The sequence below is a fragment of the Saccostrea cucullata genome, unplaced genomic scaffold (assembly GCF_032062105.1).
Source record: "Saccostrea cucullata isolate Sc308-1 unplaced genomic scaffold, CSIRO_AGI_Scuc_v1 ctg1923, whole genome shotgun sequence".
Classification (NCBI taxonomy): domain Eukaryota; kingdom Metazoa; phylum Mollusca; class Bivalvia; order Ostreida; family Ostreidae; genus Saccostrea; species Saccostrea cuccullata.
In genome coordinates, this window is record NW_026921478.1 from 147,358 (window position 1) to 175,268 (window position 27,911).

Here is a 27,911-nt window from a genome sequence, read left to right on the forward strand (position 1 = left end):
ACACTCGTAGAATTAAATCCAAGTTCTTCTAAAATACAATTTATATAATGAACCTTACAAACGAAGACAATATTATTACCTGCTTTGTCAGCCGGGGACAAGAACGACCTGACCATGCAACAAATAAATAATAAATCTGGTCCCTATTCTTACTTTTCACATAAATTACAATTGCTGAATAGAAGAAGCTTCAGACGTTTTTGAAGCTACTTATTCAAGTTTAAATAAAAAAAATTGGGATTCTAAAAAAACTCAGAACATTTAGAAATAAATAAAAAATCTTCAATCTTTTCAAGCATCAAAAGAATCAAAACATAGATTTTTGTATGTTTAAAGTGACTGTATGGCGCATCCCATCAATAAACTGGCTTGTAAAAATTTTCCGACAGGATTTGTAATTTTTGTTACTACTCATAAATGCGTATACTTTTAGAAAATTACAAGTTTCATAAGAAAATAATTTTGATTATTCCATTAAATTAATAATTATTTATGGCCCATAAATATCAACATCGCGAAGTGTTCAGTTTCCAAATTCCATGCTATACAGCATGGTAAGAGAGGGAAGCCTGGTAGGTATTGAATATGTTGACCAAAAAAGAAAAGGAAACTGAAAATTTGGCTTGAAAAATCAACTTTGCTAGAAAAAATTTAGTCTGGAGATTAATATAATCATTGGATAAAGAAGACAAGGGATCTTGGCGATACTCACGTGTGGCTCACGAAGATTTTTCTCTACAGGTTTGTTGATACATGCTATCATGTCTCGTATTTCCTTGGCTTCCAAAGTAAAAAAAAAACCAGTGTAAACTCAACACAAAATTACATATATGACATATAAAAACTATTGCCATTTGAAGTTCAAATTGTCATGGAATTGCAGAAAAATATTTTGTTTGACATTTTGCCGCGTCAACGTATGATTGGTGATTTTTCCTTTCCTGGACCCCAATACACAAAACGTCGACATTTCTTTAAGGAATGAATTCTTATTTTTTTAATTTTATACGATATAAAATGGTTTGGGACAGTTTACGCTTTATAAACCGCGATGCGGTTTATAAAAAAGCGTAAACTGTCCCAAACCATTTTATATCGTATAAAATTAAAAAAAATAAGAATTCATTCCTTACAATTTAATTTCCAACACTAAATATTTCAAAATAACAAATTTTATTTCGTAAAAATAATACAATTTTAAATTCAACCGCGTAAGAATACGTCATCCTAGTAACAAGGTGATCTAGAGATCGACGAGCTTCAATCCACCCAATCGACGGCCATTTTTTCGGAATTTAACAACACGTTAAGCAAGTGCAGGTTATCTACTTGGAGGAGGTGAAATTAAAAACACATTGAAGAAAGGCCGAGTTGGATATAAATCCAGAGGAAAAGGTTGAAGACTGAATGATTTCTGCAGATGTTATTTGGGCTGAGACGTCAGGATGTTTACATGTGACGGCATGACTGGATCCTGTAACCTGAACAGTGTCATTTCTTTCCGTTTGTGGGACGATCAGATTGGACAAAGCTCTACTCATCGACGCCTTCTGGTAAGTAGCGCATTCTCGGCTATAACTCCTTACAGAGGATTCGTTTTTATGGCCACTCATGTGCATTATGTGTCGCACTTCGAATCCTGCATCGTTCATGCCTTGTATGGAGGTTGCACGTAAGCTGTATGGAGTGTAAGAATTTTCACATTTTGCGTTTTTACAAATGTCAGCCATAAAACGTGTGAATTGGTATTTTTTGATAGGAACATTAGTGTACCAAATTTCCTCTGTAGTTGGAGAGGATAACGCTTCTTTTGAACATCTGTTGAAAAGAAATGTTGCAGTAGGGTCCATCTTTGAGAGGTATTTCTTTAAAGAGTTGACTGGACAGTGTTCCCCTGCATTTGGTACTGCATACATTCTTTTTTCCTTAGGGGTTTCAGACACATCTATGCCCCCTTGCCAGTTTTTTTGCTTAGTTTCATGGGACAAAACAGCGTACTCGTGTCCATTTTCATCGAAGTGAAACTCAAGTGAGTTGACCTTTAGTTGCTCGTGAAACTCGAGTCCCCTGCTGAAAACTGAATGGCGATTAAAAACCAGATGCGGAATCTTAAAGACACAGGAGTTGAATCTCCATAAAGGTATGCTGAAATTTTATCAAGATCATTTTTTGGAATAACAGCCTTGTGCTTTGTTGGTCGAGAGAGCCCTTCTTGTAAATTTTTTTTTAGTTTTCCGTCTAAGACATTATTGCTACCCCTAAATTCTCTGTCACGCACTATGTCAAACTGACGTCCAATGTCGTGAACATGGCGATTAATTGCTGATCTTATGCTCTTGTATGTATTACTGTGGTATTCTGTTGCTTGTTCTTTTGTCATATATTGTGACCTTTTTTCATTGGGTTTAGGTGTAGCCTCTGCATAAAATTTTTCTAGCCGTTTGTTCAGCTCAAAAGGGGAAATATTATGGAAATCAGTTGGCAGTCCCAAAGCTTCAACACTCCATTCTACAAAAAAGGGGGGACCTTTCTTATTATCAACTTATCAAGTCATACTTCATATAAATCCAGATAGCTTAATGGTAAAGCAACCATGCAATTTGTGTGGGGAATTTGGGTTCAAGTCCCAATCTGGATATTAAAAATGTTGTTGACTTGAAATAATTTACATTTATAATAGTTAAAACATGCATTTACCTTGAAACAAATTTACTCCCCACTTTGTATTAAACTTTGTAGCTTTTGACTGCCTTCTTTCTTTCAATTCCTGCAGCTCTGTTTCATTAACAGTTTTGAATCTTTTTTTCCTGCAGTCTGAGTCTGGGTCTCTAAGCATGGTTTCCTCTGTTTTTATAGGATTTAAAACCATTTCCATCTCTTCCTCAGCCTCCTTTCTAGATGTTGATACATCAAGTTCCCCATCAAAGATTGGATGAAGGGTTTCCCAATCAATTTCTTCAATTTCAACATTTTCTCCTACCCCCAGCATGTCAAAATCTGCCATTGTACAGACGACAACAAATCACAACTCATATAGTTCCATCTTATTAGTGCCTTGACTATTTATTTACATAATAATTGTGTAATTTAGTATAAGATGGCACAAAAATAAAATTAAAAGAATTTCTTTAAATATTTTTATTATTTTTTATAAAATGATGAACATTTTACTACAAACTCTAATGTAAACAGGAAGTTATGGTAAAAAGTAGTTCCGGCTCACTGTTGCCAAGGGGGCGTGGCTCTATACCTACATTCTTTATACTATATAAAACACAGTCGGGTGACTGTCTAGTCCAATCAAATTACACTATTTAGACTAAATTAAATTATAATTAATTATGTTAAATCTGTCGAAATGCAGACTATATTGTTAACGATTATTAATTTATAGCAGAGTTATAATATATTGCTTTTGAGAATTGCTTTTACCTCAAATTACATTTTAATTGTAAACCCGACAGTGTAGGCACGTGTCATGTAAGAATCCACGTGGTACGACGCAGATCTAAGTTGTAAGACCCTTGAGTTTCCAGTAGATTCTAATTACGTTAATTCTGTATAAGAAGAGAATATTATGTTTTTTTAAAGTGCACATTTCATTTTTTTTTTTTACCTTATTCTTTAAAGCAATATGAGCTGCATTTTTGAAAATTTTATTTTGCTGTTAAAATGTGTTAAAATGATAAATTTGTATTTAACTTAAACCTTTATAATTTTGACTAAAATAAAGCAATAGAAAGACTTCTATATACAATCCAATATACAGATTTACATAAGAAATCATTATTGTACAAGACGACAATAATGTAATTTTGATTCAAACGAAGCTTATAGACAGTTCTTCCATCGGAAATATGAACGACAGAAGTTTATTAACATTATTTTTTTCTCTCACTGAAATAGTTATTTACAATTTTACGACAAACAATTTTGACATCAAAGTTGCAGCTCATATTGATTTAATGATATATTTGGTAAATTTGAATGAAAAGCGCACGATATGCATCTGTTCAGTCGCAAAAAAACTGTTTGGTGCGAATATGATGTAGACCTAACTGTTTATTTACAAAAGGTTGTAATGAATCAAAAGAGACGTCGTGTATTGCAGGTTTATTGTACGACCGATGCCCATGACTACGCTTACGTCTCTGTGTATGGTTAAAAAATCCAGTCACATTTACATTGTTACCCTGTGAACTGGAAAGATTTCCAACACTACTGACATTGTCATTACATCCACTAGTTGTACACTGAATTGACGACGGATTTTTCCGTTATTTCCCGATTATGACAAGGAGCACACGACAGGTGTGACCAGTCAGCAAGGGATGATCACTTCTCCATGGCACCTGATCCCACCTCTGATGTTTTGGAGGTCCGTGTTTGCTCTGCTCCTATTTTGTATTGTTTTACAGACTTTCATACTTAATACTGTTCGTTATCTCCATATCCTTCACCGAAACAAGCTAAACATTTTATTAAATAAACACAAACTTTTAAATTCGGCCCCGCTCTCATTTTCACTTTAATTTTGATGCAAATTTAATGGCACTCTTTGACATATCACTAATCAGCAATTTTGTGACGTAAACTAGGCTATTGTGAGTATTCCAACTTTTCCTGCATGTGGTATTTATCATATGTCTTCCTACAGATTTGATACGGAGGAACAAGTTATCGGTTCGGTCATTTTTTTAGACAAGGCAAGCTACTGTCAAATGAGTTGATGGTAAATTGATTTCAACAGCACTGTCAAAAATCAGCTTCTCGTGGTAGGTCTATCTAGCAATCGTTACAAGGACCTTGATAGTAAAATGAACTGTAGTTTAGTCCTATTTTGTTGATATTTAATGTGGTTCTTTCTTTCCGAACATGACAGGGCGCACACGACGTGTGTTACCGGTCGCCAGGGGATGTTCACTCCTCCTTTGCACCTAATCCAACCTCTGATGTTTAAGAGATCAGTGTTTGCTCTGCTCCTATTTTGTTATGTTTAACGGACTTTTGAGCTCGAAATCTGTTTGTTATATCACATATTTCATTTCATACTCAATTTGAAGACGGAGTACTCATAACAAGTGAGAAGTGACCAGTCAACAGAGGATGCTTAGTCTTCCTTCTGTTTTGTCAAGGGCCCGTTTTTCTACCATTCAAGATGTTTGTTGTTTATCCGATTAATGAAATGGATCACTGTTCATCAAAATCACATGTTTACGATCTAGTTTTGATAAAAACCCAAGTATTCTTTGCTTTGTTTTATATTGATGTTATAATCATGTTTTGTTACCAGAGTCTCAAGGTGGTTTAAACGTCTGTCACGGAATAAGGATCCGATTCTTATGTTGCGGGTTCGAATCCATTTCGGGACGTAGAAACTGGTTCGTTGGATGGAACCGTAAATGATTGATTGGTTGATTGTATGTTGTTTAAGGTCCCTCTCGAGGATTTCTCACTCATGTGGAGACGCCACCGCTTACCAGCAGAGAGTTGCAAATTTTGTTCTAAATTCGGCACTCAGGGCCATTGAGCAGTGAGGGATCTTTTTCGTGCCAACGCCTGCGGCAACACGGGACCTCGGCTTATACGGTCTCATCCAAAGGATCGGTCTCCAAGTCCCAAAGTGGGATTCGAACCCGCGACGTAAGGATTGACTTCTCACATCGAAGCCCCATGTCGCAGAGGGTGTTTGCATGAAAAAAAAAATTCTCATTGCCTAATGACCCTAGGCGTCCAGTAAGGGTATAAAATTGCAGCCCGTCTTCGGCAAGTGGTCTCACATATAAAGGAAAAATTCTCTAAAGAGATCTTAAACATCAAATAATCAACCATATTCATATTATTTAAGCATATTTTGTTAACAAATATGTAAGATTTTTTTTATGAAAATTGTGTAATTAGATACCGTTATAATTATAAAAAGAAATAAAACTGATAGTTTTAAACTAAATTTATTATTGGATTTAACCAGTCACAAACACTTTTGGCCGCTGCCAAAATGGATTTTTCCATTGCAACACGTGTTTAATTCTGGGTCGTATGTCTTAGTTCCACAACAGTGTTTGCCTCGTCCAAAATGAATAACCCCATTGCAGCAAGTGTTAAATTCAGGGTCGAATATAAAAGATCCACAACAGCTTTTTCCCTTGCCATCATAAATGACTTCATCACAACATGTATTTAAGTCGGGGTTATAACCTTTAGTTTTACAACAGGTTTTTCCCCTACCAAACAGGATTTTTCCATTGCAACATGAGTTTAATTTTGGGTCGTATGCTTTAGTACCACAACACTTTTTGCCTCTCCCGAAATTGATAACCCCATTGCAGCAGGTATTATAATCAGGGTCGTATACATTATTTCCACAACAGCTTTTCCCCTTGCCATCATGAATTACTCCATTGCAGCATGTGTTTATGTCAGGGTTGTGCCCTTTCGTTTCACAACAATTTTTATTACTACCAAAGAGGATTTTTCCATTGCAGCACGTGTTTAATTCTGGATCGTATGCTTTAGTTCCACAGCATTTTTTGCCTCTACCGAAATTGATAATTCTATTGCAGCACGTAGTGAAATCAGGGTCATATTCTTTAGTTCCACAACAGCTTTTGCCCTTACCGTCATAGAGTACTCCATTGCAGCAAGTATTCAAGTCTGGATCATATAATTTAGTTCCACAGCATTTCTTTTCCTTACCCTGATGTAGTATGCCATTACAGCAAGTATAAAAGTTACGATCGTATGAAGTGATTCCACAACAGTTTCTTCCACTGCCAAAATGAATTATTCCATTGCAGCACGTGTCAATGAGAGGATCATATTGCATCGTTCTACAAATATCTGTAAAAAATCCATTGAAAGTCAAAAATCCCTCTCAGAAATAAAACTTTTGCCGTTACAAAATACTGATTCAAATTAAAGCAAAGTTGTTTTTAAAAATGAATTGGAGATATAGCCTTTGTTTTATTGTTAAAATTATCTACCCATACTGAGAAGCTCCACGCTATGTTTAATTTAATCTAAAAGGAACGTATTTAAAAGTTTACATCTTTAAATGTTTTCAAAAAAGAACAAAATATCTTTAAACTCAAAGTTTAGTGTATTGCAATAATAAATGAATTGATTTTCATTTGAAGACAATCAAAAAAGAAACTTAATGATTTGAATGGAACATTTACCAAAAGCAATACACGATGTAATATTATGTATAAATAAAAGTACTTAATATTTTCTTCATCAGGAATAAGAAATTACTAATTTGTGCAAATATTTTATTTGTTTATCTTTAGAACCCCGAGAATCCTGAGTGTTAGTTTCAATTTGATGACCTTGATTGATTGTACATTGCTTAACATCCCTCTCGAGAACTTTTCACTCATATGGAGACGTCACCCCTGGACAGTGGAGAGCAGCAAATTTTGTACTATACTTGGCACTCAGGGCCATTAGGCTGCGAGGGATTTTTTCGTGCAAGCACCTACTGCGACACGTGATCTCGGTTTATGCAGTCTCATCCGAAGGACCGGTCTCCACGTCCCAGTGCAGGATTCCAACCCCACGCAGGCGACAGGATGACTGGCAGACTCTCCTCAAGGACAAAGAATGTTTGTATAAAACCAAACACAACTGAATCATAGGTTTCGTTAGCAAACAAGTTCATTATAACGTCCATAAAATTTATGAATGCTGATATAAATTCTTGCAACATCATCTTGTCTGTTAGAATCTCTATACAACTGTAAACCTGAACAGTTGATTCCTAGCAATAATTGAAAACAGTATCTAAAAATGTGTGTATCCACCATGAAACAAAATTCCCTTAAGAGGTATTATGCACCGAAAGATAATTAAGAAAAACACATACATCATTTTATTACTAATTTCTGAAAAGAAATGTCATATATCTCATTTAGTTATTGATTTTGAAAAAAAATACAATTCAAGATTTTTATTATTTTTTTTTATTTTCGCTTTTTAGAATTCCCTTTTAATTCTTATTTGTTGTTTATTGTGTTTGTTCTTCAGAATCCCCTAGAATTTTTCTCTCATACTAAGATTACACTTGCCAGAGAAGGAATTTAGAACTGTATTAAACATCAAAGGGCCTTCAAGCCGTGATAAATCGTTTTCGTGCCAGCACCTCCTACAACAGGGGCCTCAGTTTATGAGGTTTCACCCAAATGACTGGTTTCCATTACATTCATTAGAGTCATCCAATTCAAAAATTAACTTTTTTCATCGCGACATTGATGCAAAGCTATAACCCTAATCCATTTCCCCAAAAATTATTACAACTTCCTAAGTTTTACATATGTTCATTTAGTTTGACAAAAATATCCCTGAAATTTATTGATAATTAAAATCAAAGAAAAATGCGACAAGAGAACAAACCTATCCATGGCCTAATAGACGACTTTGCGGTCGAAAGAAGTGAAAATATTACCAAAATGAAAATCATCTTGAAGAAACCTGTTTTTCTTTTGCACTGGATGTCTAAAAATAAAATCAAAATTTCTTATTCTTAATCCAATACTCATTACATTATAAAGTATATTTGTTGACAAATGATTATGTAAGAAGGATATGGAGATAACGAACAGTATTCAATCTCAAAGTCAATAAAACAATACAAAATAGGAGCAGAACAAACACGGACCTCCGAAACATCAGAGGTGGGATCAGGTGCATGGAGGAGTGAGCATCCCCTGCTGACCGGTCACACCCGCCGTGTGCTCCTTGTCATGATCGTGAAATAACGGGAAAATCTGTTTTCCTATATATTTCTATTTAAAACTTTGGTCCGCCTTGGCTCCCGCCCTATCCCGGGAGTCATGATTTGAACAATCTTGAATCTACACTACCTGAGGATGCTTCCATATAAATATGATCAATTATGGCTTTGTTATTCTTGAGAAGGAGATTTTTAAAGAATTTTCCTACATATTTCTATGTAAAACTTTGGTCGGTCATTGTGGCCCCGCCCTAGCCCCGGGGGTCATGATTTGAACAAACTTGAATCTACACTACCTGAGGATGTTTCTCCATAAGTTTCATCTTTCCTGGCACAGTGGTTATTGAGAAGATTTTTAAAACATGCCACCAAATTTTCATTAATTCCCAATTATCTCCCCTTGAATGAGGGTGTGGCCCTTCATTTGAACAAACTTGAATCCCCTTAACCCAAGGATGCTTTGATCGGCCATTTTGGCCCCGCCCTACCCCTGGGGTCATTATTTGAACAAACTTGAATCTACACTACCTGAGGATGCTTCCATATAAGTATGATCAATTATGGCTTTGCTATTCTTGAGAAGAAGATTTTTAAAGAATTTTCCTATATATTTCTATGAAAAATTTTGGTCGGCCATTGTGGCTCCGCCCTACCCCCGGGGGTCATGATTTCAACAAACTTTAATCTGCACTACCTGAGGATGCTTCCATATTAATATGACCAATAATGACTTTGCTAATGTCTAAATTATGTCTTTCAATCTCGCATTAGAAATAAGTAATAGGTTGTTATAGATTCACATCATAATTCATAACCTTTGCCAACAACAATATTACCTTTTTCAATCGTTAACTCTCCTGCTTCTCTGAAAGATTTTTTAAAGTTCTCACATTACAATTGGTTCAAACCTGCACTTTGTTTAAATAAACGTTTTATATTCATGTTTTTTGTCATTTGTGAGCATTTACCTTGATTAAAGACCTGCCAATTTATTGATGCAAACTTGACCAGATGTTTCCTGTACAATTGCGTTCATCATTGTTGCAATACTTGTAACGTTTGATTTGACAACAAAATGACAATTTTAAAAACTAAATACCAACATTCAGTAGTTAAACAAACTGCAACGATCTCATCATTTTCTTTATTCTCGTTTATCCAACTGGCATTGTAAACAATGTAAGACATTGTTTTTCCTCAGCGATCTCATTAAAACTAAAGGTAATTGTGAGCAATGAGCTCACTAAATGATTACCCCCCGCCTCCCATATTTTTATAATTGCAATGTCCGTATTTTGCTCTGAGAGACCCGAAATAAGTGTCAGATCAAAGAGTAAAATAGGAAGTACACAATGGCACTATGTAGAAAAGTTGCATTAGAAATGGAATACACTGGTGCGTTTTCAACTATCACTAAATGTCGATCTAGTTTAACTCAGAATAAAAAAAAGAATATATACCATAACGAGCAATTTCCAAGTAATTTACATATTTGAATAATATATATAAACATGTACAGTTAATTCTCGATAAACCGCCACCTTTTGTAATTTAGAAATCATGGCGGTATAACGAATTTGGCGATGAATTGAATTTCCCAGCTTTTAGGGAACAAGAAGTAGAGTTACTGTTCTTAGAAATACCATAAAGCGTTTCTATTCTTATATAATAATTACATGTACATAAAACATATTTCTAAATTTTAAAATACTTCAAGTAATATTTAAAATACAATTCCTTTAAAAAAATGTGCAGTTATGAAATAAAGACAAGTACATGTGCATCCATGTATGTACATGTAAATTGGCACGTCTGATATTGAAAAAAAAAATATGCTGGGTCGATCGTCGTGATATATTGCTGACAGTACGTAAAATGGTTTCTTGAATAAATTTATTATTTATGGCATCGGTCATTGTTAGTGAAACGTTCACAATTTATACCGTATAATTATTTTCAAGCAAACTTTGCATATTTTAAAGCAGAGATCATCAAAATAATATCGTATTCAGCGTACTTTAACAACTACCGCTTTCGTGGCAAAGCTGTGACTAAATGATTTTTTTAAACAAACAACAGAACAAAATCATTATAACAGTTCATATTAAAATTATTTGTTCAATTAATTCCAATTTAATTATTTAATTGCGTGTACCTTGTCTGGCTTTGCATGCTTTACAACAGGGATAGCGTCAACCAATTAGCCGCGCTTCACTGACCGCAAGCACCTGTGGCGGTATATCGAGATAATTGACACTTAAAAATGGACGTTTGTTTTGAAAACAGGGTGGCGGATGGCGGTATGCGAATTTGGCGTTATAAAGAGAATTTTATATAGCAGGTAAAACGTTCTTGGGAAATCATGGCGGTATTGCGAAAATGGCGATGAATCGAATGGCGATAATTCGAGAATTGACTGTACATGTTTCCAAGTAATTTACATATTTGAATAATATATATAAACATGTACATGTATACATATATTACATAAATATGTCTACTTTATAAGTGCTCGTTAACGTATATATTCTTTGACTAAATTCAGGTTATACTTGGTACTCAGGGTCATGAGCAGTGAAGGATCCTTTTTTTTTCTCAGCACCTACTGCTAAACGGGACCTAAATAAATTTTCTTCTGTCTACTCCAGTAAAGATTAAAGCAATAATGATATAATTGATGACTCTGGTTAAGTCATACTTAGTTTTAACCACTAAATGTTATACAATAAGTGATGGCAATGCAAAGGACAATTACCGTGATTTAATTTCAGGATTTTTAAACGTAAATTATGATAGATCTTATAAATTTTATCCGGTAAAGCAAGGAAGAGAGCGATGATAATATGATATAAATTGACAATAACTAATGACTAGCCTTGGATCTAATTATTTACGCATTTGTATAATGAAAAAAACTCTATAAATAGATCAAACTCTCTATCATTAATGTATTTTGTTTTATTTTAATCTTTGTGGAAAATCATAACCAAGGTGAGAAGGTAGTTGTATGACTTGAATCTGTCGAAGAATAATAATTTATGTTCATTTTGCTGATTTAAAAAATAAAAAAAAGAGAAGAAAATTAAAATCTGTATTAATTTTTGTGAAAAAAATTATGTGAATTTTTTTTTTCGTTGTAGACATCCTTTGCACTGCAGGAATGAAGACGATGGCTTCTGAATTTGCATTCGTTTTTATTCTTTTTCTTCAAATCGCAAATTTAGCTTATGGAGGTTAGTTTTTATTTTCATGTTCCCTGTAAGTAATTTGTTTAGAAGTATTTGAAAATGTTTTTTTTATCTATTGTTTTATTTAATCTTATGCGACTAGTAATTTTAGCCATTTTGTATATACATGTATTAAGTGCTATCAAATGTAGGCGATATTCAAGCTTAGCATTCTCAAAACCCTCGCTAAGAATGTCAAAATTTTGTTTTAAAAAAAATCAGCTCTTATCCTATCATATATTTTATTTTAAGACGTCTCTTACCAAGTGAAAACTTCTCAAAAGGGACGTAATAATTAAGAATTGAAAACCATGTTAAACCTCAATTTATCAAATATTTGTATTTAAAAATCAAGCAAATTGAATCGAAGTCATAGGTTTAATGGTTAGTTTTAAATCTATACACCCTCTTAAGGTTCATTAATTAACATGAACTCACATATAAATTTTATTTTTAATTTTCATTTTTAAATGAATTTTAAATTAACGGAGAATTTAATCCCTTTTATTAGTTTTTTAGTAGTCACATTTATAATTTTCTACATTTGGTGCTTAAAGGGGGTAAGGGTGTGGGATGGGGTGGAGGTTGCCATTTGAGACTATATTGATCTCCTTAAAAAGAAGAGCTCCACATGAAGATATACATAAAAGTCACATTGGTCCATTTTTGGCCCTGTGAATTTTTGAAAAATCAGAACAACTCAGTTTTAGTTGAAAATATGTTAAATTTCACTTGGACCCTTGGTGACTTCATATCAAATAAAAATGACGTAATTTTGTCTCTTGACTATGTATTATGACGTCATGAATTTCGTCATTTCCCTCAAATCTGGAAAAATTCTCTAAAAATGACAAAAAAATTAAGCTGTTTTTTAATATTTTGCATAGCCCCCAACCTCTGATCTAAATTATTTAATTATAAAATGAAAGAACAATTTCAGAAGATTCTAGTCCATGAAAAATTTTTCGGATCGCGGGGTGGGCTCATATTTTTATCAAAAGTTAAAGATGCTCAATTTCACCCATTTTCTTAAAAAATCAAGAACATTGCAGTTTCACAACGTCTGAGTTTCCAAACTTTGACTCTTAGACGAAAATTTTTTATATGAACTGAAGGCTCTAAGTCTCTACTTTATGTTGATGGTCGAAATGGGACCTTAAGACTTGGTCAGTTAATTGGTATATTGACAGGGCCATTTTATGGAGTTTGTGAACCTACCTCAAAGACTAAGATGTATGAAATATTCTTTACCAAATGATAGTTGACTGCTCAAGAAATCATATCTTGTGAATAAAGTGATATCTTAATTTGTTGACCCTCAGCCTCCTTACTATCAATAGCACTAACAATCTTCAGTTTTCTGTACAGATAGTTGTGGAAATCGACTGTACAACCCTAGGCTTGATGTTTGTTGCAACGGAGTTGTAAATAGGCGAGCACTGGGCACAAGCTGTTGTGGTACTATGGCATACAACTCGGATTTTGACCTTTGCTGTAACGGAGTTGTGACTAGAAACAGAAAGGGCGCAAGTTGCTGTGGAACTAGAGCCTATAACTCGGATTTCGATGCTTGCTGCAACGGGTTTGTAACTCGGAACAGGAAGGGAGCGAGTTGTTGTGGAACAAGAGCGTATAACTCAGATTTCGAAATTTGCTGTGACGGGTTTGTAAATAACCGAGCCAGAGGCACAAGCTGCTGTGGAACTACTGCTTACAACTCTAAATTCAACAAATGCTGCAATGGATTTATTTGTTAAATAAAGGCTGTTAAATGCCCTCTTTGTTCGTTTATGCGTTTTTAATGGTTGTATCTGTTGATAAAGATATATAGGAAACTTAACTTCTGCAATGTTTTCAACATTTTATACCACATTCTCAAAGAAAAGCATTCATTACTCATGATCTTATGATCTAATATAATGTACAGTAAATTTACAATGAATATTGTATTATTCATTTCAAGATTTAAACGGTTATTTCCTTTTAACGTTGTCATTTTGTATATTGCAGTCTTCAATATACTACTAAATTAGCTTCGTATCGCATAAGATTAATATCATCGGACTTGTGAAATACATCAGTTTACATGTTTTTTGGTCGATACAATGACCTTCTCAGACGTGAGAATGCAAGTACATTAATTCATAAAGTCGAAAGCTGACTTAATTTTTCATATCATAGTTTGACAAGGAGCACATGGAGGGTGTGACCGGTCGGCAAGGGATGCTCAGTCCTCCATGCTACCTGTTCCAACCTCTGATGGTTTGAAGGTATGGGTTTGCTCTTGAATACTAGATGTTTGTTATCTCTATATGTTTCATTGAAAAATATTTCAAATGCAATTTTTAAGGTTAAAAATTTTTGTTGTCTCCATTTCTATGGAAGCCCTGGAGGGACATTGACTTACTACTTAGGTGTTTTGACTTAGTTCTTCTAACTTAATTGCAACTTCTTGTGATTTTAGATTTCTTGTCAGTCGTTTATTTAATCAAAAACGTAGCGTATAAGTTAGAGGCTACATGAAGTTTCAGAAAAGAAGAACAGTAATGTTTTGCCTTTGAATTTATTACTAATAGCACGATAATATAGGACTTAGCTATGTTCTTGTTTTCAATCAGTTTGCAAACTGGATGTTACAAATCAAAATTAAGTATTAACAATTAATCAACAAGAGATTAAGTAATAACAAAAAAGTTATACGATAATAAAAGAAAAAGAAAAGAAATTAGTAGTCAAAATTCACAGAATGCTAGAAGAAGCAAAAATGGATCGATCAAAAGTACGAATATTGATACAATAAATGATATTAAAAACCGGGGGGGGGGGGGTGCGATTGATAGATATAAGCCAAGCTACACGTTCTCAAATGTCGAGCTCCGTAGTTACAATATACTTAATATTATAAGCAGCCACGAAAATGTTATAACAAATAAGTCACAATAAATAAATTATAATAAAAAAGTCATAACAAGTAAGTCAATGTCCTTTAAGGGCTTCCGTACATTTCTTATTTCGACAAATTAAAATTTGGTAACAAATTCGCTATTCAAAAATATTATAAGAATTTTTTTCTCTCTGTTGACCTTGTGCAGAAGGTAAATTATTCTGTAAGTATGCAAACTCATCCTTTCAACAATAAAAAAGATATGTGTTTTAAGAGTGAGCATTTTTTTTTTTACAGAACAATCTACTGCAAAATGACATTGCTAATTCAAAGTACATGTAGTATGCTGTAGCTTAACACGACCTGTTGCCTCGCCGAAGGCTGTTTTGGTACTGATTACTCAGAGAAATAACAAATTTAATATTTTTATGATTGAGTTTCACAACATTCTCCGTCTATTATAGATAATGATTGTTTTATTACAGGAAATACTAAATCATGGCTATCGAGTAAGTTCCACGTAAACAGTAACAGGCTTTAAATCAAGTCATTTTAAAATAAAATAATAATCTAAGATGTTGTACCTAGTACCGAAAAATTACAAGGCTATACTTTAAGTTTTGGTCCCAATTTTTTTTTTTATGATTCTAAGGGTATTTTCCCCAAAATATCTAGTAGTGTTCGTGTTCTGCAGGGTTTCTATTTCATTTAAAATTAAGAATTTTTAATTGTATGTAAAAAGAAAAGATAAAAAATGCGTTAAGAAAATATTCAAAGAAGTTTTCAATTTAAGGTTTAGAATTTCAATAAGTGAAGAAACTGTGTGCAATTCTTGTAACCCACTTCTTGTACACACCTCTTGTAGGAACAAATATTTAAAATAAAACATTAAAATACGAAATGTTTCAATTTTTTTATATTTCTGTATTTTTCATGATATCAACATTTTCGTTATTTGATATCTTTTCAAGGCCTTATATATAAAGAGAGTTGTATTTTTTTTTATTAGAACATACGTATGTCTCACAAAATGAGAATTTAAAAGTTTTATTTAAGGAATGACTCTAATTCTTGGCCAGATTATCGAGTATAATATGGTTTGGGTCAGTTTACGCTTTATAATCCGCGAAGCGGATTATAAAAAACTAAAAAGCGTAAACTGACCCAAACCATATTATACTCGATAATCTGGCCAAGAATTAGAGTCATTCCTTATAATTTAATTTTAAAATAATTAAACAACTGGGGATGTAAAATTGTGTTGTTTTTATTAGTTCAAATTTACCGCGCAATAATACAACTGTAGTAACGGAAGTGATGGGAAGCAAGGGGAGGTAAAAACTGATACATAGATCTAGCAGCCATGATGCTTGTTTACATGAGGTAAGATCGAGCAACTGTTTGAAGTTAGAGGTACATTCATTAAATCTGGAATTTTTCATGAATCCGAAGGACTGGAAATGAGGGGATTGATGGATACAGATGATTCAGCTGGTTGTCAAGGGGGTGTGTCCCCATACCAAACCAGATTATACAAAATGTTATGCGTTCCTTTTTGGAAATCAACCAATGAGAGACAAGAATACAAACAGAATTAAATTACTATAAAATGTTAAAGAAGATAGGGGACATAGAGTTTTACTTAAATACCTCCTTGTAATATTTTGAAAATGCTAGTAACATTTTTCTTATTTTTTCTAAAGAAAATAGAATAATAAACAGAATATCTCATATTAGCAATGTTACTCGTGAAAAAGGTTAAAAACATCGAACAACTTCTAATAAAAAGAAATTGTGAATAGGACATAACCATCATGGAACCCCTCTAACTCATGTCACCCGATCCTACTTCTGATATTGTCTGGGATCGGGATTTGATCTGCTCCTGTTTTTATTGCTTCAATACGTTTGAACGTTTATGACTCATTTTCTTTATCTTTATTTTTAATTCAACGTTAAATGTAAATATTTTTAAACAAGAGGCTCACGGGCCTTATATGTCACCTGAGTAACATGCAACAACTTTCGCACAATTGAACTTAGTTCGTGTTTTAAACCAAAGGCCATGAAATTCACAATTTTGAAAAGACACCTGCGATTATCATAAATGTACACTTAGCTTGCTTACTTTGGTTACTTCATACCCAGAGATAGAACTGGAACAAAGAAAAAATGTATTTCGACTATACAACAAGTAAAGTTTTATTCACAGAAACCACTGATCCTGGGGCCGCATATTTTGCTATTTTTGAAAAGGCACCTTCAATGATGAAAATTTGTTAATTAATACCAAACAACAAAATTTAAAGTATTAATTCATCTTAAGAATATGTTACCTTCCCACTCTCCGGTAACCTTGACCCAGGGGCCATGAAATCCATCATTTTAGAAGAGGAATCTTTTTTTCATCATAAATATGTACTTAGGTCATTGGAATAATACAGAGTAAATCATGTTTTATTCAAGAGAGCCCCGCGCTAGCAGAAGAACCTCTGACTCGGGGGCCCTAAAATTTCACAAGTTTGGGAGAGGCATTCTTCCTCATCACAACTATGTGCATAGTTGATTGGTTTAAATTCCAGGGAACAGAGGATAAGATTTCAAAAAGAATTAATGCATTATACTATATAATAATTGGAGCCCCACCCACCCTAACAACACCTGACACCAACTCGTGCCAATTTTGGAAGAAGTATTCTTGCCCGTGATAACTATGTATGTATTTTATTGGTTTTATACCCAGGATCAGAGGAGAAGATTTAAAAAAAAAATAATGCATTTTCACTATATAATCATAACAACCCCCGCCCACAAACCAGAGCCCCTGCCCAGGGGCTAAAGAATTCACAATTTTGGAAGAAGCACTTTTCCAAACCATAACTATGTACATAGTTTTTTGGCTTAATACCTAGGACCAGAGGAGAAGATTTTTAAAGAAATAATGCATTTTCACTATAAGTTACCGGGTTCACACAGTAACAAGAAAGATTCTTTTATGTTCTCAATCTTTTTAAAGCGATAACAATTTTGTCCAATATATTGTATCGAACACTAGGTTACAGCTACAACAATCAGGTTACAGCTATACCTACATCTATCAAGTGAATCTTCTATGGATAAATAAAGTACAAGGTAAACAAATCACAAAATTCTGTTTCTAGATCAAAATGACCATTTTAGACTTTATTTGAAAAAATACAAATTATCAATAGAAATCACACGACCTACACTTTCAACCAAGAATTCAATGATCCATGAAAAACTGACAAGAACTAGTATGGAAACCTCTTTCTGATATAATATCTAAATAGAATAAGAATACATTTATGGAAAGCTATAACTGTAATTATATATTAATGTTTTAAATTAATTTTGTATTTATTCTATAATGTGTTTAAAATAAATCAACTAACACACTACTATACATTCAACAGAGCCCGCCCTAGCACCAGTACCTTTGACCATGGGGGCCATGAATTTCACAAATTTAGAAGAGGGCTAATGCTTATTAAGGTCTTCCGTCTTCACGGAAGACCTTATAGTTATTGCTCTGTTTCTTATTATTATTATTATTATTATTTTTCTGACACGATATCTCGACAACTACTGAATAGAATTACATGAAAATTTCAGGAAAGATGTGTTGTAAGATACTCTTGAAAGTTCCAAGACAGTTTTTGGAAATTCCTCTCTGGTGCCAAGTTTTGGACCATTTTCCTGATTTTAAAATGACATTTTGTCTACGATTAAACTCAAAAACGGTAAAAGATATCAATGTGAAACTTTCAGAGTTTATAGATGATGATCAATACTTTCCAGGACGCAACTTTTCGTTCGTCGTCAGTACTTCCTGTCGCTACGGGAAGCCAATTCAAAAAGTCCAAATTTTCAACTTTCTTTGTTTTTCAATATTTTTCATTTATTTTTGGAATATTAATAGAGACACTTCTATTGATGCTTACTATATAAGTTGTTTTAATATTGGTTAATCTGAGCTCTAGATATTAATATTTGAAAATCTGAAGCGAGCCCAAGATGGCGGCTGTCTCTGTCAACTCCGACATTTCGCGAGTAGGGGCTTATGGAGGCAGCTGAGCGTTTGATTAAACCATTTTGACATAAGGATACATGAAATGCAAAAAACTACTTGTACTCTCACGTAGTAGAATGTTGCAATTCAGTGTCAATCTTAAAAAAAACTTAATTTACGTCTCACTGCTTTAGTGTTACTGGGCTAGATACGATATGTAATGTGTACAATGTGTTAAATATACTTTCCTAACGCCGAAATAAAATAAAGGTGATAAGAATGTTTTATTTAATTAATTTCATTCAAGCTATTGCACCTCTTTAATAGATCAGTACAAAGAAAAGGTGCGAATATTTATGCGTGGCGTTTGACACGAAATTATGAATAGTGTCCCGCCTTTTATGATTCTTAGACAGGTGCACTGTTGCAAAAGTATACACAAGTATATTTAAAGCAGTATTCCCAATAGCTTAATGGTTTGCGCGTTGGGGAGAAAAGAGAAAAAAATGCGCATTCCCGTTGGCGACCTGGATTCACTCCTCCTTGTGATCAAAATTTTTAAGTTTTTAAGTTTTTTTTTTCCTGAATCTGACGGAAGACCTCTCGTTGCTCGCAACGAGATCGTATCTAGTTAAAATCATGCGAGTGGTTTGACTGCTTGAAGTCCAAGAGTAAAGAAGAAGACTTTTAAAGATCGCATTAAATTATTGGTTTTGGTCTTAGTCCCTAGGGGGGGGGGGGGGGGGGGTCAGGGACCATGAAATTCACAATTTTTGTTCCCCTTCAACCATAGATGCTATATGCCAGAATTGTTCGATATTGGTTCGCTGTTTTCAGAGAAAAAGCTGAAAATGTTTAAATCTTAACGCAGGACGAAAGAGAAAAACAGATAGCAATAGGTAATCTGAGTTACTCATGTGACCAAAAAAAAAGAAAGGTTTTTCTCAATTCACAATTCTATATCACTATCGTTACAGTTTGCTCAAAGCTGATTTTTTAAATCTATATAAAAGATTTTCTATAATGAACAGTAAATACACAGGAAACAATATTTTATTTTCAAGAAAAGAATAATTACAACATAGGAGAAGATAAAACTTTTTTCAGGACAATTATTTTCCTAGCAAACAACTCCATTGCAACATTGGTTAAAACCAGAGTTATACGCAGTGGTTCCACAGCACCTATTGCCCCTATAAAGACTATTTACAACTCCATTGCAGCAAATATTGAAACCAGAGCTGTATGCGGTAGTTCCACAACACGTATCGCCCTTATAAAGACTATTTACAACTCCATTGCAGCAAATATTAAAACCAGAGCTGTATGCGGTAGTTCCACAGCACCGGTTGCCTCTATAAAGACTATTTACAACTCCATTGCAACAAATATTAAAACCAGAGCTGTATGCGGTAGTTCCACAGCACCGGTTGCCTCTATAAAGACTATTTACAACTCCATTGCAACAAATATTGAAACCAGAGCTGTATGAGGTAGTTCCACAGCACTGGTTTCCCCTGGATCGACTGTTTACAACTCCGTTGCAGCAAATTTCAAATGCAGGGTTGTATTGACGAGTTCCACAAATACCTAATAATAAAAAAATGGAATAATTACATGGAGCATAAAAACAAAAAATACCTTTCCATTCATTTATGACAAATGGGATTATTCAACTTTTCCATTCTCAACTTCCCTAATTATGTTGAAATTTGTCATATCATTTTATGTAAACTGCTTTGTTAAGGAATTCTTCCTACTCTGAGTCAACAACAACTGCTCAATCATATTATGTTTTTTTTTCTTATGTTTATGTTTTATATAATTATTATTCTTTTTCTATTCATTTGTTAAATTATACTTTTTCTATTCATTTGTTTTACTCTCTCTCTCTCTCTCTCTCTCTCTCTCTGAATTCATTCTAAATATATACCAACTGATAATCTACTCTTCATACATTTTTTCAATGTTTACATGTACTTGTAATTGTACCTTGACCTATGGAGAGAACGATCATAGGCATTTTTGCCTGCTGTTCAATCCATTTCTTAATGAATAAATATATTTTAAACTAAACTAAATTTGTCATATCACCTGCATATTGGATTTACTCGTATGTCTCTGAATTTATTCAATTCTGAAGAGCATGCCTACAAGCTAACAATTTTTGAAACGAAGCCAGCTACTGACAAATAAGACGATGAAACCAAAGAAAATAGATGCATTTCTTTTGTTGAAATAATGACCTTGTTAGGAAATACACTTTACCGTTACATCGAATGTTTCCTGACAATTTTTATTAGGATTCATATACCATTTATTTGTTTTCATTAGAATTGTTCACAGATTTTTCAATATTCCCGATCCATACAAGAACCACAGTGATTAGGAGATGCTTACTCCTGCATGGCCTCTAATCCCTTTGTATTGTTTAAGAGACTTTTGAACTTGAATACTGTTCGTTATCTCCATATATTTCATCTATTGCATTTTAAAATTAATGGACGTTTTATAGATTCCAAAAGAAGACAATACAACGAAGTGGTCCCAAACCTTTTCCCTAATATTAATAATAAAACCTAACTGTTGACTATAATGTATTGTCTACATCTTTTTTTTCCTTTTGCATAAAAGGATGGGGTTTATTTTATTGGACGCATAGAAATTAAAAATTCAGCACGACTGTGCATACTCTATTCAAATAATCAGATTTCCACTTGAATATAAAACAGTGAAATTATGGGCAGGAACAAAATATACTACCGGTATCCTTCAAATCCGTATAATAAAAATAAATGAAACGTAAAACACCTAGACATTTAATTTTCATTTTAGACAGAGAAAAAAATAAGAATGCTCCCTTGATTTTGGTATTACATGTAAAATTCAAACCTTAAACTTTTTTGTTTTTTATCTGAATCTAAAAAGTATATGTAAATTTACTTAAATTTCCAAGCAAGCTATTTCAATACTGAATAAATAAATAAATAAATAAATAAATGATGGATTTTCTCGATCATGACAAGGAGCACAAGGTGGGTGTGACCGGTAGGCAGGGGATTCTCACTCCCCATGGCACCTGATCCCCCCTATGATGTTTCGGAGGTCTGTGTTTGCTCTGCTTCATTTTTGTTTTCTTTCATGGACTTTTGAACTCAAATACTGTTCGTTATCTCCAAATATTTCCTGTAAATAAATTAATATAGTGGAAAATAAATAAATTCTAACAGATAAATAAATATCACAAAGCAAACAAACCTCTTCCCAGAACAGAATCAGCGACTGAAAGGAAAAGGAAGGAAACGAATGCCAAATACAGATTCATACTTATACTGTCTCTTTTGTTTTGGATTGCTGCAATAATAAAGGTATTTTAAATTTCAAAATCATCATTATTTGACAATTCTGTTCTTAATAATAGAATAACGTTTTATTTGATCATAAAAAGCGTCAAATGCAATTGAACTATCTTCTTACTTAATTGATTGCCAAAATACACCTACAGAAAAAATGTGTTTCTCCCTTAAACACTGGTATTAAAATGGGGAGCTTTTATGAAACTTTTTGCTTATTTAAGGTAGAACCTATGTCGGAAAAGTCTTTGTCACAAGATTTTCAAACTTTTCAAAATGATAAATTAACACCCACTTATCAATCAGTCAAAAGCACATGACATGTTTCCTTGTTATTGAATGTAGTGCAACCTGTAAAACTTGATATGGTAATTTCACATTGTTACTACACAATATCAGCCAGTGAAACATGATATGGTAATTACATACTGCAACTACACATTTTCAGTCATTTTAGGAGTACTTGTCATAAAGATAATATGAAAAATCTCAAAAATACTTATTTTAACATCGTCGTTCGTCTACTTTATTAACTGAACAGTATTAAACTAATATTTTTGTTATTCTATTGATATAAAAGATTATTTTCCATTTAAGAAAAAATAGGCAAATGAACTCTATTATTTTTAGTCATTTTTCCACCCTAAATTTATCACTATTTTTCAGAAGTCTTTGTCAGAATGTTTTCAACCTTTCATATGATGAAGAACATACCAAAATTATTACCAAAACGTTAATAAAGTATTTATCTTTCCCGTCAAACTAACGAGAAATAAGTTATTTATCGATGTTACTGTAAATTACGAGGAAAAGTAACATTAAATTGATTATGACGTCATAATAGTTCTAGCACTGGCTAAACATATGATGTCACACGTCGTAGGTTCTACGTTAATTGAATTAATAATTAGTCATAATTTGATATTTTTGTCAATTCAGTTCCTTTATTCTTTGTATCATCAGATACATTAGATTTATAAATAACATTTTAATATACATAATTGACATGACTGAAGAAAAAAATATTATACATTATATAACAATGTATTTATTACACAACTAAAAGCCATTAATGATAAATTTGCATATTTATACATAGATACATGATACATTGTAATATAGTAAATCACTCTAAACAATTTCTATAATAAATTGAATAAACTTTTCCGTACATGATGTGATTCTTTATTATTTGTTATGCCACTACGGACCCCACCATTTCCGTACAATTACCCTATTTTGCTTAACATGACCTAGAGATCAGCATAGCTGCTGCAAATCGCTGCCTCGTGTCATTATCGGGGTCTCCTAATTTGATGTTACAAGCCCGGTTGTTTTAGCCATGTTGTAGGGTTATTAAATAAATCTGACTTAAATACAGGCCAATAATTTTAGCCTGATAAAAATACTGAACCAATCAGCGATGTGCACATGTAGATACATGAGTAAAAGGAGTTTAGTATCAACAAAATAAAAATTGTTAAAATGGTTGACAAAAATCCGTTTGGGTGATTTTATTTAAGTCCTAGAATTTAGATGATACTTCTAGTTATTAATAATTATTTCTATCACAACATTAACATATAACCCAATTATTGTATTTAGTGACCAAAAGTTTTATTAATTTTAATGGAATTTCATCAAAACATTAACAATCTCTCACCATACGACCTGTTCAAATTTTTCTCGAATAAAGAATACATACGAGTAAATATACATAAAAAAAATAGTCTCAATATTCCTACTCATTAATGAGTTACTTCAAATCATTTGGTAAATTCAATTATCAGTTTTAAATAATAATAATACAGTGTATTCCAAACAAGAGGAAATATGTTACCGATCCTTTGTTGATGCTGGATAATTGGTAAAGGAAGTTCCAACTAAAGCGCCCTCAATCATTATTTTTCAAGGGCAGTGAAAAGTTCAACTATTTATAGGGACGATAACAAATCCTAATTAATGTGTTTATTTGAATTTTAGGAACAGCATTCATAGCATTTTCTTAATTTTATTTATTTGATTTAAAGCAGTTGTTTAAATTGTAACTCATTTCTGTCCTCATCATTATTTAATAAAACTGTCGTCATTGTTATAAATATTACTATATTCAGGGGAATGCAATTTCAACTGGTTCGTTCTTAAAGATTATTCATATCTTCACTTCTTTGAGTCATTCAACGTGTTTCATGAACTAAAATATGTTTTAATATACATTAATGTTCATAATGTGGTATATTTACTAGAAAAATAAACAAACCAAACTTCAAGTGAATAAGAATATTATGTGACAATATTTTTTATGGTAATGAGTCCTCCCCAAAGAAGCTATTACAAACTAAGTGCTATTAATTTTTAGCTATATTCAATTTAGCGATCTTGGCGCTCTCGCTAATAATGCGAAAATTAAATCTTTGCTAGAGGCAGAGCAAACAGACCTCCCAAACATCAAAGATGGGATTAAGTGCCATGGAGAAGTGAGCATTCCCTGCTGACCAGTCACACCTGCCTTGTGCTCCTTGTCATGATCGGGAAAAACGGAAAAATCCGTCGTCAATTCCTGGTATAAATAAATAAAATACTGAGTAACAATTCGTATCAAAAGCGTCAGTCAGCATTTGACTCAATGATAAATTGTGTTTGCTGACAAGGTCATTGTGTCGACCATAGAACTTACGAAATGATGATTTTTAACGACACTGTTGATATTTTTGTTTCATCAACTTGTTGGTCAATGATTTACCTTGTTTTAGGAATTGTTCATACATAGAGTATGCTCTTGTGTATCAAATCAACTGAGATACATTAACTCCGTTTGCAGGTGATGGAGGTTTAAGTAAGGGAGATTGACGATTATGAAGTTAAAGTCGTCAAGTTTATAATAGAGCTTGCTTGTAAGATTACCATTAAGGTCTTTTTCAATTAAAACATCCAAATACATGTAGAAACAGATGTGTAAGACTCTGTAGTATCTTTTATCTCAAGCTAACCGAAATATACTAGTATCGTAATGACATATGATTTGAATAGCATTCTTAAAGCATATAAAGATGTCTTGAATCTTTTTGACCTAAACCAGATTATCAACGAACCCACTAGAACAACAGAATCATCATCAACTATTATTGACCATATTATCACCAACAGAAAAGAAAATATTTCTCAGTTTGGAACCATACCCATTGGTCTTAGTGATCATTGTGCTATATTTTGTTCAAGGAGGATCTCGAAAGGTCATTTCAAATCACATCAATCTATTACTATACGCACCTTAAAGAATTATAACCCTGATATTTTTATGACGAAATTACTAGAAGCAGATTGGACTCAAAGTTTCTCTACATGTGTCAATCAAGCATGGAGGGCTTTTCAACATACTTTCAAAATGGTCTTAGATGAAGTAGCCCCAGTCAAAGAAATTAGATTAAAACAACGAACTGAACCATGGATAACATCGTCCATCCTCGAAAAGATCAGAGAAAGAGATTCTTTACTTTATTCATACAGGAAAACAAAACAGGAAGAACATTACAAAAACTACTGCAGAATTAGAAATGAAATACAGAGAGACGTTAAAGTTGCAAGGACAGAATACATATCTAGTAAAATCGAAGAAAACAAAAATAACCCGAAAAATCTATGGCAGAGCCTAAGAGACCTTGGGCTTAATAATAAACGTCAGGACAGAAGGAATGTCTGCTTAAAAATTGATGATGATATTTGTCATGAACCAAAATCTGTTGCAAATCATTTTAATGATTTTTTTGTTAATATTGCAGCTTCACTGGTAAGCAAACTCCCCACACCTTTAAATATTTTTAGTGTGGATAGTGAACGTTTTAAATCTTTTTATTCCAAAAATGATAATCTTTTTACTCTGAAAACAGTCAGTGAAAGTTTTGTATACGTACAAAGAGCTTTTAAAATTGAACCCTTCTAAAAGTACGGGGCTTGATGATATTCCAGCTAGGTTCATTCGTGATGGAGCTGATTTTCTAAAGATTCCTATAACATATATTGTAAATTTATCCATTTCTTCTTCCATTGTTCCTGAAGATATGAAAACAGCTAGGGTGAAACCTATTCACAAAAAGAACAGTTCACTAGAAGTAGGTAATTATAGACCGGTTAGTATTCTTAGTGTTGTTTCAAAAATTTTAGAGAGATCTGTTCATATGCAACTTTCAAAATTCTTAGATCGTAATAATATCTTATATGAGTTTCAATCTGGTTTTAGAAGTAAGTACTCCACTGAAACTTGTTTGATACATTTATTTGATTTTATAAGAGATAATACTGCAAAGGGATTATATACTGGAATGGTTATGCTTGATCTGCAAAAGGCATTTGACACTGTTGACCATGACATACTTTGTAAAAAACTAAAAGCAATTGGTGTTCAATGTTGTTGATTGGTTTTTATCTTATTTGTCTGAAAGAAACCAGTTTGTTCACAGTAATGGAATTTCATCAGATGCTGGTATTATCACTTGTGGTGTACCACAGGGCAGTATTCTAGGCCCTTTATTATTTTTAATTTACGTTAATGACATGGTTACTAGTGTTGACGCAGATTGTAAACTTATTTTATACGCTGATGACAGTGCCATTTTATTTGCACATAAAGATCCTGATTTTATATCAGAAAAGCTTGGTAAAGTTTTAGATCAGACTTCGCACTGGCTTGTTGATAATAAATTATCGTTACATTTAGGTAAAACTGAATGCATTTTATTTGGTTCCAAAAGAAAGCTTCAAAATGTTGAAAAATTCCAGGTTGTATGTAATGACCATAACATTGATTGTAAAGAAAAAGTTAAATATCTTGGAGTTTTGATCGACAAATGTTTAAGTGGTGAATACATTGTTGAATCGATTGTCCAGAAAGTAAATAATAGATTGCGATTTCTGTACCGACAAGCCCGGTTTTTAGATACTTTTTGTAAAATGACTCTGTGTTCAGCATTAATACAATGCCATATTGATTACGCCTGTAGTGCTTGGTATGCAGGGCTATCCAAAACTTTAAAGAAAAGGTTACAAATTTGTCAAAACAAGATGGTTCGTTTTATTTTGAATTTAGGTCCACAGGCATCTGTTAATTACGAAATACTTAGTCAATTAAATTTATTAAATATTCAAGATAGAGTTTCTCAGCTTAGACTCAACCATGTTTTTAATATTTTTCAAGGAAAAGCCCCTTCTTATCTTAATGAACATTTTATACTACGGTCAAATTTTAGTAGCTATCATACTAGATCAGTTTCAAATGCAGATTTTGTCGTTCCAATAACTAAGCAAAAGCAATCTGAATCATTTTATTTTAATGGAATCAAAGACTGGAACATGTTACCAGCAGAAATTAAACCTGTTTTAAATACTGGAAATAATTTTGCTTTTAAAAGAAATGTCAAGAAATTTTTATTAGAAAGGGGAATTGCCCAGTGTAAAAGTCAAGTTGTGTTTAATTAGTTTTTATTATTAGTATAAGTTGTTCCAATTACAATCATGTGAATATTTGGTATACATTCATAATACACTTCATTTTTAAGGATCTCTGTGTTGTCAACTTGATCCCATATCTTAGCTATAGTATTTTAATTTTATATTTATCTGCTTATATTATTTAACATCCAATTAAAATATACATGTTTGAGTATAAGGACCCCATTGGAAATAAGCCATT

The 27,911-nt window shown here is 33.0% G+C and overlaps 3 protein-coding genes across 3 annotated transcripts; 1 reads left to right on the forward strand and 2 right to left on the reverse strand.

Annotated features, from left to right (window-relative positions):
* Window positions 1-5,962: 5,962 nt before the first annotated feature.
* On the reverse strand, window positions 5,963-9,605 carry LOC134260091 (galaxin-like). Its single transcript, XM_062742667.1, has 3 exons — window positions 9,568-9,605; window positions 8,392-8,493; window positions 5,963-6,840 (listed from the first exon to the last, which is right to left on the reverse strand). Exons 2-3 carry the CDS (start codon window positions 8,456-8,458, stop codon window positions 5,972-5,974), a joined length of 936 nt encoding a protein of 311 aa, XP_062598651.1. The 5' UTR covers window positions 8,459-8,493; window positions 9,568-9,605; the 3' UTR covers window positions 5,963-5,971.
* Window positions 9,606-11,878: 2,273 nt separating this feature from the next.
* LOC134260092 (galaxin-like) lies at window positions 11,879-13,737 on the forward strand. Its single transcript, XM_062742669.1, has 2 exons — window positions 11,879-11,964; window positions 13,327-13,737. The coding sequence occupies exons 1-2, from the start codon at window positions 11,892-11,894 to the stop codon at window positions 13,713-13,715; spliced, it is 462 nt and encodes a 153-aa protein (XP_062598653.1). The 5' UTR covers window positions 11,879-11,891; the 3' UTR covers window positions 13,716-13,737.
* Window positions 13,738-19,907: 6,170 nt separating this feature from the next.
* LOC134260093 (galaxin-like) lies at window positions 19,908-22,221 on the reverse strand. The gene is made up of 2 exons (XM_062742670.1): window positions 22,131-22,221; window positions 19,908-20,462 (listed from the first exon to the last, which is right to left on the reverse strand). The coding sequence occupies exons 1-2, from the start codon at window positions 22,195-22,197 to the stop codon at window positions 19,993-19,995; spliced, it is 537 nt and encodes a 178-aa protein (XP_062598654.1). The 5' UTR covers window positions 22,198-22,221; the 3' UTR covers window positions 19,908-19,992.
* Between the last annotated feature and the right edge of the window lie 5,690 nt (window positions 22,222-27,911).